The following is an 18,979-nucleotide window of genomic DNA, read 5'->3' as shown; positions in this document are numbered from 1 at the left end:
TAAGAACGTTAACACCGAGATTAGAGACAGAGATCGTGAACGAGAGAGATTTCAGGAAATTAAAAGTCATCACAGAATGACCCCGTCCCACTCTCTGACCTGTGCAACCCTTCCTGATTTTCTCCTGCTGTCTTTTCAATCCCTTCATTCCCTACTTTCTCTCTCTGGACCGCTCCTCCCGACAATCCTTTTTGCCCTCTGGATGACCTCTCCCTTCTTGTGGACAGACCACTTAACATTGCTTCCCCACCTGTGGAGCCGCGGAGGGAGCGGGGAGCACTTCAAAAGCCCCGTGCAGTGATTGAGCACTGATTGCTGTGGGCCACTTGACTCATTTCATCTCATCTCAAGGACTAAAACTTCTGGAGAATGAGGTGGGAGGCAGATGGAATGCTGTGGAAAAACAAGCAGCTTCTGCCTTTGATGGGATGAGCTTCCTTTGTAAACCCATTTGAGCAACACTGAAATGGTCTTGACAACTTTTACCAAGCCAAACAATCAAAAAGGACAATACATTACACTTTTCCAAAAGTTAAATGCAAATACAACAGTTATTTCCTATATTTAAACCACTTTCATGTTGACACACTTAATATAGCCTAGTCTAAAAATGTGGAGGATGTTATGCTTTGTGGACTAGTGGACTAGTGAGTAGAGGAGATGACGTTTAATGTCCCGACAAGCTCTGTAGTCCCATTTAGCCTCTTGCTAGCAACCTCCTTTTACAAGTAAAAGCTTTTTTTTTTTTAAATCACAAGAGGATATTTTGTATTGTAGAATAAAACATGAAAATAACTTGAACTTGTGTTCACCACAGACCTTATTTCAAGCATTTAACCAAAAATCATTTAAAAATTGACTACATGACGACGGAACCGGAAGTGCTAAAATGCTAACTCGTTTCCAAATTTTGGCATACAAAAATACATCATCCCTGCACCACTCTATTATAAGCATGCAACTCAATCTTTATAACCAGTTCAACTTCCTTGCACATGCGCCTTAAATTTTTTGCACTTATTAGTTTGTCCACAAGCTAGCAACACTCGCCCAGGCTGTTGTTTCACAGTCGAAAATGAAACCGATGAGACGGAACAACAACAAACTACTGGAGAAGCAAATACATGTGTTGATGAGAACTTGTATGAAGGGGTTAAGAGTTACACACAACTCTAGTTTAAAAGATATCAAAGACATTATATCGCTCATAACTTTTGGAGAGAAATAGTGGAGACACTGCACAAGTGGGAAACTTTCTCGTGCGCGTGTGTTGAGTGCCTGTGTTCGCATACACTATTAAATGGAGTATAGGCCTACATGGAGCCCTTGCTCAGTATAACTTACCAATCAACTAACATAATCATTATTAGAGTATTTAAAACACAAAATCATTTACTTGCACATTTAAGAATTAGAATATCAAGTATTTCACAATCTTGCTAACAATATTTTGAATAATTTGAACAATACATCAGTCATAGAGTGCAAAACAGTGGATAATATTAACTGGTTTAGCTTCAAACCCCAGAATAAATATGGGACATCAAGTGGCATTCCAACAGATCAATAAATATTTTCAAATTAGAGATTTTATTATTATTATTATTATTATTATTAATTTATTTAGCATTGTTTGTTCTCTCTGGCCATGTCCCAAGTCTGTGATCTCTTGTAACAAATGAATGAATTTTATGTCAGACTGTGGAGCCGAAGACCAGACCGATCTCAGCTCTGCTAGTAAAGTGTTTGCGACAGAATTACATGTAGTAACTGATCAGTTGCCAAACATTGTCCCCTGGTGTCGCGTTGCACACAGGCCCTCAGTGGCTGCATCGGCCCGGGGTGTCCACTTTGGTGCCTTGCCCTTATCGTTCCATCTGTCTCCAAATCATCAATGTTTGCTGGAGTCTTGCAGACTGGGTCAATAGGGGCATGCTGGATTGTATGGCAGCATCTGAAACAATCAGGTCAAGGTCATACGTATTCTTGTGTGCCACCTACTTGGGTGGAGGTCTGCACAGACAGACAGACGGCAACAGACACTTCGTCGAGTTTTGTCGGATCAGCGTGTTACTCCTGTCGGAGCTTGTTTTCACCGATTCACCTGTTTGGCCTTTTCAAAATTTCCCCTCTGGGATCAAGAAAATATCTCTTATCTTTTTGCTATTTTCTAATGCTTTGAGTTTAACCTTCCGTCCCTAGTAGGATTAATGGCTGTCAACTCAGATTGTAATCCAGTTTGCAAGGGCCTAGTTATATTACAATATCAGAAATTAATATTACTGGATAATTCAGGTGGTTTAAAAAATATTATATACTCACCGGCCACTTTATCAGGAACACTGCTCGTTAATGCAAATATCTAATCAGCCAATCTCTATCAGACTGGTTCCAGCTGATAGAAAGACAACAGTAACTCAAATAACCATTGGTTATAACCGAGGTCTGCAGAAGAGCATCTCTGAACTCACAACACGTCGAACCTTGAAGCAGAAGAGCTACAGCAGCAGAACACACACCGCTGACACTCCTGTCAGATGAGGACAGGAAACTGAGGCTTCAGTTCACACGAGCTCACCAAAATTGCACAGTAGAAGATAGGAAAAACATGCCTGGTCTGATGAGTCTCGATTTCTGCTGGTACATTCAGATGGAGGGTCAGAATTTGGCGTAAACAACATGAAAGCATGGATCCATAACTTGTATCAACGGTTCAGGCTGCTGGTGGTGTAATAGTCTGTTGGATATTTTCTTGGCACACTTTGTGCCCTTTAGTACCAATTGAGCATCATTTAAACACCACAGTCTATATTGTTGCTGACCATGTCCATCTCTTTATGACCACAGTGTATCATCTTCTGATGGATACTTCCAGCAGGATAACACACCATGTCACAAAGCTCAAATCATCTCAAACTGGTTTGACATTGACAATGAGTTCACTAAACTCAAATGGCCTCCACAGTTTTGGGATGTGGAGAAACAGGAGATTCGCATCATGGATGTGCAGCCGACAAATCTGCAGCAACTGCGTCATGATTTCATGTCAATTTGGACCAAAACCTCTGAGGAATGTTTCCAGCACCTTGTTGAATCTTTTAATCGCGGAATTAAGGCAGTTCTGAAGGCAAAAGGGGATTCAACCCGGTACTAGCAAGGTGTACCTAATAAAGTGGCCGGTGAGTGTGTGTATACATATCCTAAAATGCACATAAAGTATTTTTTTTAAATCACCATTACGAAAAACTCAAAGACAAAACAAAGGGTTGCTTGACACATACCATTATAAAGCCTGTCTGCACATTGCCAGAAATGTCTAACTTCAATGGATGAAACAAAGTCTCCTGTTACAGAAAAGCTGTTAATAAGAAAATGAGTGCTGTTTGATGCTAAAACAAACTGACAAAAGCGTTAGAGGCCAAGCTTGAATTAAGGCCTCCAATAACTTCCCGAATGACTTCCATTATTTAGAAACCACAAGCACACAATATTAACACTGTTATATATGTTAGAATCATTCAGGAGTCAACATCAGGAATCTAAAGGCCATGTTCAGACAGCAGCAGAATACGGTGTCAGTCCACTATTTGACTCCTTAATACGCTATGTTCACACACAGTTCACACACACCGAAAACCTGTGCTGTGTGAACGCAACTGGTCTGGACTAGTCTGTCATGTCATACAGTGTTAGAGAGCTGCTCTACGCTGCACAAACAAAGTAACAGAGTAAATGTAGCCTAAGATATGGTATCTGATTTTACAAACATACTCTTTTGGCCAGCTACGAAATTCCCAATATTTTTTTAACTAAGGCAAAGCAACAATATTTCATAAATCAAATTTGGCTTAAAGGTGCAGTCAGTAATTTTTTGTCATAAAGGCACACGTAGTGTTGGACTCTATACTGACACCTACTGGCCTGGATGTATGACGTTTGTTTACTAACTGCAATAGTTTATTTTTTAGAAACTTATCTGCCTAGAGCAGTGATTCTCAAACTTATATGATTAAATAATATTTTGAACAATTCAACAATATAGACAGCATATTTACTTCTGGAATGATGACAAATGTGCTCCATTAAAGTTACAATTTAAGGAGTACAATTTTGGGAAGCAGTCCTGCGCAGATGGTCTCTACAAGGTAATACAATATTGTAAACTCAAATATAATATTTTTTCAAAGTATTTATTTTTTTAGTAACTAGCCACAATGCCCAACTACCTGTACATTACACTTTATGTACATTAATTTATTTTTAATAATTATAAATAATCTTGAAGCTCCCTAGAAATTTAATGCAACCACTTGGTTGAGAACCACCAGTCTAGTGTAGCCTAAAATTCATCTCAGCATTTTACAGATGTTTTCCAAAACTGTTGTGCATTTCTAAAACTTTGCTTGAGAAAAAAAAATGACTGAGTGCACCTTTAAGCTCAAATAAAATAAATAAAATAAAAACTGAGCTCAACAGCCCAGCTCAGGGCCTAAACGCACCATTGGATAGCTAGTAGGTTGTTTACAGGTACCTTCAGCCCATAGCACCTAAAGTAGACAATAAATTAAAAGCATCTATAGGTCGAATAACCAAAGAGCCTTCTTGACACACACACACACATGCTGATTTCTGCCAGGGATTTGTGCATACAGAGGCAATGCACATGAATGCATCCACCTATCATCCTCCTCTTACATCAAATACAGCCTAATAGGATATATTTGATTATTATTTTGTAATCCACAAACGGCTTTTTTCCCCTATCAGCCTGTTACGCAACAGTCCCAACCCATACTGATATATAGTCATATAATGTGTACAGACAAAGAAAATTCAATCCCCAATCATATGCATTTGATGATGATGCGCTGGAAAGACGCCCTTACCTCACATCCAGCAAATAATCGGCTATGTATTATGCCACACAAGTTCCTTTGTTGAAACCGGCCTCGATTGAGAAAATAAATAAATAAAAACACTGTATACCCGCAAGATGCGTCTTATAGCGGTCCGGCTACGTACAGAAGACAGGTGCACCTGCGCAAGGATCCATACTCTTATTGCACACACAGATGCTCCTTATGCCAGTAGGCTATTATTTAAGACGCGTCTTACCGTTCCTCAGTCAGTCCTTAGTGTATTCCTCATCGTCCATATATAGGTCCGCTCGAGAATGGCTTTAAAATCATATGCCCAACCCGCTGTATTCTTTCACATCCTCATGTCATTCACTGATGCAGCAGTGCCAGCGAAGACACGCCCACCTCATCTCTTACCCCCACTTGAATGACGTAAAGAAGCAACAGACTCCGCCCACGTCCCCTTTCATGCCTATTGATTGACGTAAGAAATGAGCTACAGACCCCGCCCACCTCTGGAAAACAGCTGCCTGCAGGACTGCTGGTTCAGTTTGTGGAAGCCTACTTATATATATATATATATACACACACACACACACACACACACACACACACACACACATATATATATATATATATATATATATATATATATATATATATATATATATAAACAATACTGTTTGGTATAAAAGCAAAAGACTATTAGAACATTATATATTAAAATCATTAAAATATTATAATGTTGATAGATAAAGTCGCACGTTTTTCATCCTTTTTTTGTATTTTTGTGAATTATTAGCCTACGTATTTATATTCAAAGAACATTTCGCACAACTAGTAATGGCTTGAAACAATCTTTCATTTTTTTTTTTTTTATAAAACAGAAACGTAGAATAGAAAAATAAAACAAATAATAAAAATATTGTTTCCGTTGTCGTTTTAAAAAAAAAATTGGGACATTTTTAAATTACATTTCTCAGAATAATTTATTCCTCAAAATTGGATTTAATTTTAATGGAAAACCTTTCTAAAATGTCAATCAACAGAAAGAGGGTGGTACTTGGCGTTGATTGGCTATTCATTTACATAAAAATACAAAAATACATACAAAATTTGTTAGTTATGTACCAATTTGATGGGTTTTTTTTTAAAACGCAAAATATAGCCTACACTGTAAACAATAATATGATCAATAAGTTATGACAACATACGTTTTTACATTGCTTTAACTCATCAAAATAAGCTAAGCCATTTTCAACTTTTTTTATAAGTTATACAAGATTCAACTAATTTTTTAAGTCAGTTTAATATAATTTAAGTTGAAATAACCAAACTTTGATTGTACTTAAATAGGCTAATATGTAAGGACAATAATATGGCCATTGATTATAATGCCACGGCATTGAATTAAATTGAAGCATTTTGCTATTTTGCCACAATCTGTCTTCTGTCATGTATATATATTATATATATCACATTATATTTTATAAGCCTAATAATAATATTAGAAAAATAAAAAAAAAACTCTTTGTTTCTCTAAATATATGTGAATTATTTTGTTAAGTGTATTGCCATGGTTTAGCAAGTAAAGAACAGAAAATATTTACAAATCCACTAAGGCTTTCTGCTAAAGCAAAGGAGGCCCTGTATTTTGAACTGATAAATCCCCAATACTGTACACTCTGACGCCCTCTACTGGTCATTTGTCTTCATAGATTTGCACAGAGGTTATTACATACTCTAGAATAGGATTTACAGGTTATAAAGGTTATCAGAGTCCTCTAAAACATAATGTTTCTCTTCTTTGAAAGCCTTTATAATGGATATAAGACAAGAAATATGAAATATTGCAGCTGTCTATAACATTTTTATTTATAAACCCATTAATACTAAAATAGTGTCAACATTTAGGAATGTTATATGTCAAACTTATGGCAAAATATCAAAATGATCCACAGAGAATATATTGTTTTATACCTTAGGCTAGTTAGCACACACAATCTGTTTACCAGTGAAGCCAAGACAGCTTCACAAGAGCTGAAGTCCTCTGGGACAGAAATAAGAGAAAGGCATTAGACAACAATATCATGCAGCATGTGCATTTCATAAATATGGAATATGAAGTCAAGGAAAAAGCCTATCACATCTCATGTGTGTAAAAGGCTTGAAAAGAAGAAAATAAAGTGAGATTATATATAGTTTGTGCTAAAAACCCAATAAGCCCTGAAACTTGCAGACTTCCTTCAACTGGAAAGTGACCCAAAATATTGAATATTGCCTTGTTAAATAATTTGTTGGTCCATTATTTATTTAAATAAATTATACTTATTTATTTACGTCTACAAACACACATTTTAACGTAAAATAAAATGCAGTGCCTTTTAAAATATAATGTTTTACCACATGGTAAAATGTACAGTATAGGCTGCCACCATTTATATAATTTAGTCATATTAATAAAATGATTACCACTGTACATTATGAAATACTCTATACTGATTACTGTTAAATAATCTCTGATGAATTAGTTATATATCTTTATAGTTTAAAGTTTTTATGGTAAAACTTTGTTAACAGTTAACTACATTAGTTATCATGAACTTACAGTGAACAATAATTCTACAGCATTTCTTAATCTTAGTTAATGTTAATTTCAAAATGTATTCACTATAAAAAATACATTTGTTTGCAATGTTTTTTACATTGCTTTAACTTATCAAAATATTTCAAACTTTATGTTATACAAGATTCAACTATTTAGGTCAGTTTAAGTTGAAATGACTCAAACATCCAAGTTGATTGTACTTAAAAATGTAAGGCAGCAACGTTCTTACAGTGTTAATACAAAAATGAGACCTTATTGTAAAGTGTTGCCTTTTTTACCATATGTTTTTTTTTTTTTTTTTAAGTGAGCTACCAAATTAAATTAAATTAAATTAAATGTATAGATTACGGTATTATACAACATTATTATTATTATTATTATTATTATTCATTTAAGTTGGCTATATAAAGGGGTAGCTTATGAACTATGCAGGCTACTGTACTGTTAAATATTCTCAGTTAGATAAATTATGCTTTAACAAACTGTTAGAATGGAGCCTGAAGCACTGACTAATTCAGTGTTTTCCGTTTGTGCATAACATTGTATTTGTCCTTTAGATATCAAATGCGAAAAGAACCAGAGGAATGGGTGGACCCCAAAGGCCCGTAGACCAATCCCATTGATAGCAACTTGTTGAGCAAGTTTTGTTATTTAGACGCTCGTTGTCATTTGGCAGTGCAGGACTGACCCACTTCACTGAGTGTGTGAGTGTGTGTATGGCGAATATGCGCTGCAGAACATCGCGAACGATGAACGCCGGTTTGACACTGTTTACTTTATCATTATGTTGTCTCGGTTTTATTCAAGCCAAATCCCCGATGCGGTCCTGTCCCACCGGACAGTTCTTACTAAAAAATCAGTGCGTTCTCTGTCACCCCACCTGCACGGAGTGTGAGGGTCATGAGCTATACGAGTGCACCGCTTGTGGTTTAGGTAAGTGATAGTTCACTATTATATTCTTTAGTTTAACACTTAGGTATATATTGAATAAAACAGGTGCGTCCATTTGGACCGTGCATATCTCTGCTGTCAGCGCGCATGCGTAACTTTATTTAATTTCCTTTTTTTTTCACAGCGATGTCTCTTTACTTTGTGGTAACATTAGCTTATTATGTAATTCAAAGCAAGTTATACCAGGAAAAAACTTATGTGAAGTTGTTTGTTAGTCGCTAGTGTGCACTCAAAATCATTTTTGGGTTGTTTTGGCCATTGTGGTACGAATCTGTGGCAGCATTGTGCAGGTTCACAAAAGGGTTTTCCAAGAGACAATTGGGAAGGCAAACCTCCCAGTCCTCCCTGCACAGCTGCTGCGGAAAAACAATGAAGCCGCTCTCCCTATTTATCAAAGTGACAAAGAGTGCTTTACCTCAAAAGAGAGTTTGTTTAGTGACCTCAAACATGAAAGTGTCGTGCCCACTTTTAATTACAGGAAGAGTTGAAATTAAGGTAATTTTAAACACAAATTAATCGACTATGCTTTTGAACAGTAGGCCTTATCAACCTAAGTTTGACAGTATTCTTTTAACTGCCAAACATGGGAGTGGGAAAAAACTGAGACCACTTCCTTTTCACTATCGGGAAAGCTGATAATGTTTCTGGTAATGTGTGGACATAGTAAAAAACTCCTCAAGTTATCTGATACTTCTGACAGTAGCTCCTGGCGTTTTCTTTAGCCTCAGGTCCCAGCAATTTCAGATTCACTGTGCCTTAAAGCCAGCCTTTTGGTATAGAAGTAGGCCTATACTAAAGTGTAAATTTTTTTCTGTTGTGTCCTAAATGATGTACTGTACATGCACTTATACTATGCACTATGTACTCTACCATCTTAAATGGTTAATTTGTTATAAATATATAGGCTTTTCTTCCCCATTGTGACATATGTCCGAGTGAAAAGGCTTCTCAAACAAGAAAAAAATGTAGGGCCGGACTTGATTTTGCCCATCGGGAACTGACTGGATCGTTGTCATTTGCAATTTTCAGTGTTAACACATTAGTCACATTGTTTATACTACAAAATGGCATACACTGTAAAAAGTGAACAGTTGGATCAACTTAAAAGTTTTTCACGATAAAATGTGATAATTTAAGTTGAGAAAACTTAATTTCTTTAGGTGTTACCAATTTTTTTAAGTTGATCCAACTGTTCACTTTTTACAGTGTAGAAAAGTGCAGAATTAGGTGCGAATTGGAACACATCTATCTCTACGTTTTTGTTATGGCACTTCTTTTTCAGTGGAGGAACAGTTCGAAATTTAAATCATTGTTCAGTAATCTTGCCATACACTATAGCTTTCAAATCAAATACAGTACCTTGTGAGGCATATCATTCAGATTTGGAACGACATGAGTGTGAGTAAATAATGGCAGAATTTAAATGTTTGGTTGAACTATTCCTTTAATAGTACAGAATGAATACGCAAACTCTTGTCTTTAGCAAACCAAGCCACTCTTTTGAATTCTGTTAGTAGGCGTTCATGGTTGCCATCCCTCCTTTTCAAGCATCTCAAAGAAGAGTGCTGTAACTCTTAATCTCGCTCCCTGCAGCCCGGGCCGGTTGAGGGGGGAGGCCTTGCATCCATCAGTGTGTGACAACAACATTGCCAAAAGTGCCAATTCACTCTCCATAGCCCTTGTTTATGTGTCCTGGTCTTGGCAAAACCTGTCAGCCAGATAGTTACTACTGTTTCTATTTAAAGAAGAGTTCATGATGGACACAAGCAGATGTTGATATTTGAGTTTCATATAGTAGCAATTTGTTTGCAGAAAGAATAAGCATATAGTGTGGCTTCTAATCTTTTAGTGCATTTATTTCACAAAACCTACCAAGAACATGTAATACTTCACTTCAAAATCATTTTCAAATCAGTGCATAAAAAAAGTGCAATCTGTTTTAGGACAGCAAAGATTTGCATTAAATGTTTTCCCCCAAATCTCATTGCCAGAATTTGATTTATATATATATATATATATATATATATATATATATATATATATATATATATATATATATATATATATCATGATTATTTCAAAATATATTTTCAAAAGTTTGGGTTCGGTAAGACCTTATAATATTTTTGAAAGAAGTCTCTTCTACTCACCAAGGCTGCATTTATTTGATCAAAAATACAGTCAAAAACAATAACGTTGTAAAATATTATTACAATTTTAAATAACTGTTCTCTATTTTAGTATATTTCAAATTTGTATTTATTCCTGTGATGGTAAAGCTGAATTTTCAGCATCATTACTCCAGTCTTCAGTGTCACATGATCCTTCAGAAATCAAATGCTGATTTGCTGCTCAAGAAACATTTCTTATTATCAATGTTGAAAATAGCTGCTTTATATTTTTGTGGAAAGTATATAATGATTTGTTTTACTGCAACATTATTTTTTACTGTTGAAACTACAGAATTGCAAAAACTCGCAAGTAAATATCATAGTAATGACAATTGGGAGTTCAAATGCACCTAATAGTCATGGTAATAATGTCAAAATACAAAAAAAAAGTCTGAATCTTAAAAATATCACACATGCTTGCTCATGCTTTCATGACAATCACCCAAGAATGCTAGTGTTGGAATGACCTCTGACCAATGTGATAATATTTAACATGCAGTAATTTATTTAGAGGAAGCTAGTGAACCATTTGACTGGTAGGACATACAAAGGACATACAAATGTCTTACAAAAGTTCCTGGCATTATAATACTCTTGGTTTGATATATATACTAGCTGAGCTTCTTATATCCAAAATCAGATCTTATTCTGTCCTTTGATTACTGTAACTGGATCATTATTTAAATAAGTTCACGAGTCACCGTGTCATGTTAAATGGATTTTGTGGGTCAACTCATTGCAGATGAGGAGGGGAAGGAACGCTTCCTGTATCAGGGTCACTGCAGACTACACTGCCCACGAGAGTTTTATCCGGACCGAGACCAGTACACTTGCCTTCCATGTATGCCTAATTGTGAGATCTGTGCTGATGCCAACGTGTGTGCCAAGTGCAGAGAAGGATACAAGCTTCAAAGTGGCATCTGTCTGACAGTCCTGTGTGGAGTTGGTGAGTTTATCCTGTAATAAAACTAAAGGTGAATTCTAATACAACATGTAGCAGTTCCAGATGTCACTTAATGAATTTGCTAAATTAAATTTGAAGTGATTTTGCTAACTTGATTTTAATTGATTTGCATATTTAAACATAATTCAGAGATTGTGTCATACAAAACAATTGTCTTAATGTACTGTCACTGTGATTAATTAACTGTTAAAACGTGTACCTTGTTCACCTGTGGTGTCATGCCTTAAACATCAGTTTAAACGAATCAAACAAATGAAAACAAACTGGAGTTGGAATCAAATTCGATGACAAGAACTAGCTATTACATAACTTCTAAATAATCATGTAACATACAAAAAGTCTGATACTCACAGACATTTGCTTGAACAGGTCAGGTTCAGGACCCGGATACGCGAGAATGTATAGACTGCGGTATCGGCTGTAAAACATGTTCCACGGGTAAGTAACATATACTTTTAATGGCTATGTGTATAGTATTTTATGTTTCATTAATAGTGCAGTATTACATAATTTCTGTAACATTATGATTAATTATTCATTAATATGCATTTCTTTCAGCCAATTGTTTTCCTGTTGTTTCTCTATATGTACTAGTTTTGTGCTTAGCAGAATAACCTGCATTATATTTGCTGAAATCCAATCCAAATTGTTTCTTACTATTTTTGGGGTGCTGTCTCTGAAAAAAAGTGTAAGAGTCTTCTAGAGTCTGTTTTGCTCTAGAATGTCACACTTTTTCACACAATATGATTTGCATTCTGTAGCATTTTTGCTTTTGACAATCATTTTTAAGGTGAAGAAGTCACCAGAAAAACTGCCACAAAGACACGATTCCTGTCTTACTCTGAGCAAGTTTACAACTCTTTGTTCAATTCTCAGCTGATTTTCACATGTATGATATTATTTTATGCCTAATCCTGATTTCAAGGTTAGAATTATGGCCTGTGACAGAAGAAAATGCAAACATTACCTAGACTGTGTTTCACAAAAGCATTGTGATCTAAGTTGATCGTAGAGACCATTGGAAGCAATAGTTCTATGATCTACTTAAGCTTACAATTCTTTTCGGAAATGCAGCCCCAGATGTTTTTGTCTGCAGCGGGTTGCAATGAGTGCACAATGATGAAGGAGATAAACAAAAACAGTCTTAAATAATTTATGCAATGATTATGGAGTCCAATAGAGGAGAGAGGGTGGGAGCTATGGAGGAGGATGTGGAGCTAGAGAGGGATGTGACCAAGGATGGGCTGACAGTGGAAACCCTTATGGAGGAGGCGATGGAGAGCTGACGACCCTGAGGACACCCATGATAAAGGCCCACGGTGAAACCGAAGATAGGAGGAGCCAGGGTAGAGTCAGAGATCTGACCACCAGGAGAGTTGGAGACCCAGGCGGAGCAGAGGAGATACAAAGAACCGGCAACACCGTAGGTCATGGAGGCAAAGGTGGATCCGTGGTGACAAGCGGCCGAGGTGGAGCCAGGGTGCTGGAAGACTGAGGCAGAGCCCAGTGGGACTGAGGACCAAGGCGGAGCTGAAGGTAAGGAGAAGCCAGAAGGAGCCGAAGGGGTGGAGGGACGAGGCGCAGCCGAAAGTCCGGAAGACCGTGGTGTAGGCACAGTGATGACAAGGGACCCCTAGTGTAGCCAATGTGGAGCCGACTGGTCGATGGGCTGAGGTGGAGTGATGCGCCCAGCAGCCCGAGGCAGAGCCAGGGGATCCATTTGCTAAGGTGGAGCTGGAGATCAAAAGACAGAGGATGAGCCGAGGGACTAAAGGGAGCCAGCGGAGGTGGGGCTGAGGTAGTGGTTGGCATAGGCAGAGGAGGCAGGAGAGGGAGGCTGGGTGGGACCGATTCCAAAAGTTGTATTGACCAACGGCGCAGGAGACTTGGAGCTGTGCGGAACCACAGAGAAGCAGGAGACTTGGAGCTGTGTGGGATCAGCGGAGATGCAGGAGACTTGGAGCTGTGCGGGATCAGCGGAGATGCAGGAGACTTGGAGCTGTGTGGGATCAGCGGAGATGCAGGAGACTTGGAGCTGTGCGGAACCAGCGGAGAAGCAGGAGATTTGGAGCTGTGCGGGATCAGCGGAGATGCAGGAGACTTGGAGCTGTGCGGGATCAGCGGAGATGCAGGAGACTTGGAGCTGTGCGGAACCAGTGGAGAAGCAGGAGACTTGGAGCTGTGTGGGATCAGCGGAGATGCAGGAGACTTGGAGCTGTGCGGGATCAGCGGAGATGCAGGAGACTTGGAGCTGTGCGGGATCAGTGGAGATGCAGGAGACTTGGAGCTGTGCGGGATCAGCAGAGATGCAGAAGACTTGGAGCTGTGTGGGATCAGCGGAGATGCAGGAGACTTGGAGGTGTGCGGAACCAGCGGAGAAGCAGGAGACTTGGAGCTGTGCGGGATCAGCAGAGATGCAGAAGACTTGGAGCTGTGCGGGATCAGCGGAGATGCAGGAGACTTGGAGCTGTGCGGATCCAGCGGCGACACAGAAGACTTGGAGTTGGGTGGGACCAGCGGCAACAGGAGACTTTGTGGATTCACATTTTCCAATCCGTTAAATAAAGTTACAGAGACCCTGCACAGCTCACAGGAGTATAGGTGGGGCTCTAGTCCATTCCCTCAAACTCCAAGAGGACACCAACAGGAACAGATGATTTTGCCAGCTCACGCACCTGGTCAGTAATTGGCTCTGGTGCTGGCATCGAGGCGGGCTCGGGCTCTGTGTCTGCACCTTATAATGCATCGCAAGGTCTATAACCATAGTTATAATAGATTATAATACTTATCTATTCATTATTACACCTTTAGAAAGTATAATTAATTAAAACACATGGCAAACAACCAGTTGGACTCTGGCATCCTGTCCTTGATGGGCTTGGTTGGTGGCTGGCTGGGCCCTGGGTCCGGAGTAGGTCTAGTGATTCCTTCTTCTGTAGCACAGACAGTGAATAAAGATCCACAACTCACCAGCACCCACTCTACATAGGTGGCGAAACTCCCCTAAGGACCATCCACAGGCATGCGTGCCTTGGACCACTCGCTGAGGCTAGTGTAGAAAAAAATGCAGAACTAGCAGTCCGGATAGTAGGTGAGGCACGCCGGATCTAAAAAGTCCGTTGTGTGGTCCTCGAGGGAGCCTTTTCTGTCAACAACGGGTTGCAGTGAGCACACAGTGACAAAGGAGAAAAACTAAAACATCAGTAATAATTACTATAATATTTAATAACTGAATCATTAATCTAAAAAAGGTAAGACGTAGGGAATCAACAGAAAGTTTCAACAGAATTGCACATCCATTTAAACTAAGGGCTTAAATACACTAGGAGATTAATCAACAGAACTAGAGATAGGTGCAAAACATAATTCAAACACAATTTTACATCTTACATTTTGCATCATTTACATTTTACATAATGCATTTGCTTACAATTATTTATGATAATTTATGATAATGCATTATAACGTACATTATGAATACCTTTATAATGCATTATACACAAAGGCTTTAAGTAAAGTGTTACCAAAAGTTGTATTGATATTTTTTAAGTCAGCATCATCAAATCAGGTAATTTGCAAATTTCAGCGCTGTGTAATCATTGCCTGTTTTGTGTCCACAACAGATGAGCCGGAGGTTTGCAACAGCTGCACAGACGGCTACTTCCTGTAAGTTACTATTGTATTTTTAGAAATATTTGTCCGTTTATTTCTGCTGCTATGCAATTTAAGCTATGTTGAAGTCTTCTGGAGCATATTGCGGAGATACTTTGAAGAGAACAGAGGTTTGATTGTGTGTTTCTCCCTGTGTTATGGCCTCCAACTATTGTGCGCATCAGATTTCGCTTCCAGTTAAGTCTCACGCGGTTACCTGAGATCCAGGCTGCTCGACATAGAGGCACCTCTTATGAGTTTTTCCCTCAACTCACTCAATCTTTCCTTCTCTCTCTCTCCTCACTAATTTGAGCCCATCTTTTCCCCGCTCGGTTGAAGCTGAAGGACTTTCTTTGCTCAGAGAGTTGGAGTGTCTTGTACGAGAGTCCTGACTAATGAATGTCCACTCAGAGAGGAAAAGAGCAATGTTAATCCCACTGAACATTCCTCATGCTTTTATTGTGCTTGCGTTGTTGCCATGGCTGCTGTTGTCCGCCGTCCCACTCAAACATCTTGCTTAAGTGTTGAGTTCCAATGTGAGGCACCTGTGTCTCAGACGAAGCACTTGATCAGCCATGCTTATCAACTGCTTAACTAGAGTAAGATATGTGTTTAAAGTGTTTATATGTCTATAGGGGAGTTTTTAATATGCTTTAAGACAAACCATGTGCAAATTCATAAGTTAACACCATTGCTGAGTTATTTTCTCCTAAAAACTGCAGTGAAAAAAGTCGGTCTTAAAAACGCGGTTTGAAATCGCTGGTGTTTCTTACGTCACAAACTACCTTGTAACCAATCACGTCAACGTGCTGCTTTAGCATTTCAGACTTACTGCGAAGCAGGGGAGTCTCAAGAGAAGCCAGCTTATCCTGGTATATTTTTCTGTTTTCATTAGCAACACGTTATTAGCTCTTTGATAACGTAGCAAAAGGCTAACCATAATTAATTATTGTGTCCGACGTTGTAAAGAGTGATACGATTGTGCAGCGTTTACTACTGTCAAGTTGACCTAGTGGATCAGGTATTCTGAGCTGTTATTCTTTATTATTACTATTTTCCACATTTTAGAATAATGATTTAGAATAATCTTTTTTTTTTTAAAGTAAAAAAAAGTGAATGTTAGTTTTGTATATAAATTCATGCTGTACATAAACTAATTAACATGCAAACCTTTGACTTGTACTGTATTAATTGCTTTTATTTTCAGGATTGTTGTGCTTCACTAGATGTATAGAAAAAGTGATAATGGAATTATTGGGAAAAGGATTTGGGGAATATTTACTATATACTGTTCAAAAGTTTGGGGTTGGTAAGATGTTAATGAGTCTCTTCTTCTCCCCAAGGCTGCATTTACCTGAACACTAATATTGTGAAATATTATTACGATAAAAAAACAAAAACATTTTCTATTTCAATACATTTTGCAATATAATTTATCCCTGTGATGTATAGCTGGATTTTCAGCATCATTACTCTAGTCTTCAATGTCACATTTTTAGCATAGACACTGATGTGCACACAATAATCAGAAGATTGATTGGTCGATTTGATACTGTTCTTCCCAAATGGTCTATACAACAGGTTTAAGAATCATGATAGAATTATTATGACAAAAGACTTTGAATTAAAAGCCACTCGGATGATCTTTCATTCTGATGCTTTCATTTATCAGAGGTCTATTGCCGAAAGGTTGATTTGAAGGATTGATGGCTTAATAATTCCAGCAATGCTGCCGAGGGCAGGTGCGTTGTGGTTTTGGGATGGTGTTCATTTCTCTGGTGTGGTTAGTGTTCTCTGGTTACTCTTCACCCAGACTCCCTCTGTCAAAGCTCTGAAACAAACAGCCCCAAAGTCTCAAGTTCATTATTTCCCTCACCCTGAAGGTGGAGCTTGTGAATCAGAGTGCGTCTTTGATTCAAAAGTAAGTCTAGAAAGACAGTTGCTGCTCTGAAGCTGTTCCAAAGTCTTTGAAAGCAAGTTTTCAAACAGGTCCAAGTGATTTTGTCCGATACTGAGGCGATATAAAGAGTTTTTCAACACTTTTGCGCACATTATTTGAGTGCAGAAAACTACACACCATACAATTTAACCAGCAGCTATATTCACTAATTTACCAATGTGCTGAATTTAAATGAAATCATTAGCTGTCTTTCCAAAGTTGTGAAAAACAAATGAAACGGCGATGAAAGCATGTTTTTAAAGAGACTGAAATTGCTAGAGAATTCAAGAGAAATCGGTGCAAAACAGAAAATTAACAAATTGACACTACTGTGGCACTTTTATTAAATGTAATAAATCACCTGTGGTTTAGTGCGCGCAGACAAAATGGCTGCATGTTTTTTTGTTTTTTCTCTGAGCAGATTATTCAGTCATCTGACTTTTTTTACGCACTTCCAGGAATGTATTGGGTAAAAACGGTAATTTTTTTGATTTTTCATCGTTTATTTTTTGGATATTGCAAAGAAAGTCCTGAAGGGAAACACCAACTATTAGCATCTTTTCAGCACAAACCAGTGTTTTTTTTTTTGTTTTGTTATTTTGTATCATTGAGATACTAGTATAGTTTTTATTCATATTTTGAATTCATTTTAATTTCTGTATTCTTTTTCACTTTTTAGTTTTTGTCAATAATAAAAAAAAAATCTAGTTGTTATTTTTTCCGTTTTAGTGCATCAAGTTAAACATATATATATATATATATATATATATATATATATATATATATATATATATATATATATATATAAAACATTTTAACATAAATATATTACTTCTTATGGAAAGAAGTAAACACAATGTTATTACAACAAAAGATGCAAGGCTGTGTGAATTGCTGTGTTTTTGGCATTACCTGACCTGAAAAAAGCTCATGCTTATTCTACTAAACAGCCCTCAAATATTATGTTGAAGGCCTGCTCACTTTTTAAACAATGCAGTCAAAATGTGACACGCCTTTGTTGTTTGTTCTCTATCCATACAGATACAGACACCAGTGTCGTCAGCACTGTCCCCAGAGGACGTATGAGGACCGGGGTAGAGGACTGTGTATCAGCTGCATAGATCCGTGTGTGGACTGCTGGAGCGATGCCCTGTGTCTCACTTGCCAGAGCGGATACTTCCTGAACAGTGCGTACTCTACTTCCTCTGAACGTTCGCTCTCATTTTCCTGTCTGATAGCCATAGCTGTTTCAGTCACATTACTTTGGTTAAGTCTAGCCTATCAAGCACACATTATTGTATAATGTTTATAGATGAAATCATTAATTTAAATTTAAACTACATTAAAGGAATAGTTAACCCCAAAATCATCATTTACTCACCCTCTTATTGTTCCAAACCTGTATGAGTTTCTTTGTTCTGTTGAACACAAAAGAAGATATTTTGAAGAATGTTGGTAACCAGACAGTTGATGGACCCCATTGACTTCCATTGTAGGAAAAACAATACAGTGTAAGTCAATGGTTACGTCAACTGTCTGGTTACCAACATTCTTCAAAATATCTTCTTTTGTGTTCAACAGAAATGGAAATATATATATATATATATATATATATATATATATATATATATATATATATATATATATATATATATATAATATATTTATAGAATATATTTAATAATATTTAAATGAATAATAAATATATGCAACACTTACATCATCAAACAGATTTGCAAAATAAAAAAATAAAAACGTTTTGCCATTGGTCGACTTGTATTAAAAACAATTAAAATAATCAAAAATGAACACTTTTCTTTCAACGTCAAGGGGGTA

The 18,979-nt window shown here is 37.5% G+C and overlaps 2 protein-coding genes across 2 annotated transcripts in view; one reads left to right on the top strand and one right to left on the bottom strand.

Moving 5' to 3' along the window:
* The window catches only part of otud7a (OTU deubiquitinase 7A), a 74,874-nt gene extending 69,586 nt beyond the window's left edge, over positions 1 to 5,288 (bottom strand). The window contains exon 1 of the mRNA XM_084095378.1: positions 5,116 to 5,288. The gene's annotated coding sequence lies outside the window, so the exon portion shown is untranslated. The remainder of the gene's footprint in view (positions 1 to 5,115) is intronic.
* Positions 5,289 to 8,126: 2,838 nt separating this feature from the next.
* LOC311070887 (uncharacterized protein) overlaps positions 8,127 to 18,979 on the top strand; it is a 38,096-nt gene continuing 27,243 nt past the window's right edge. The window contains exons 1-5 of the mRNA XM_084094993.1: positions 8,127 to 8,400; positions 11,332 to 11,535; positions 11,923 to 11,991; positions 15,177 to 15,219; positions 18,185 to 18,330. Coding sequence (XP_083951119.1) covers positions 8,184 to 8,400; positions 11,332 to 11,535; positions 11,923 to 11,991; positions 15,177 to 15,219; positions 18,185 to 18,330 — 679 coding nt within the window. The 5' untranslated portion in view covers positions 8,127 to 8,183. The remainder of the gene's footprint in view (positions 8,401 to 11,331; positions 11,536 to 11,922; positions 11,992 to 15,176; positions 15,220 to 18,184; positions 18,331 to 18,979) is intronic.

Source organism: Abramis brama, assembly GCF_963993115.1.
Source record: "Abramis brama genome assembly, chromosome: 20".
NCBI lineage: Eukaryota > Metazoa > Chordata > Actinopteri > Cypriniformes > Leuciscidae > Abramis > Abramis brama.
The sequence above is the reverse complement of the archived record's forward strand: the minus strand, read 5'-3'. Positions and strand labels throughout refer to the sequence as shown.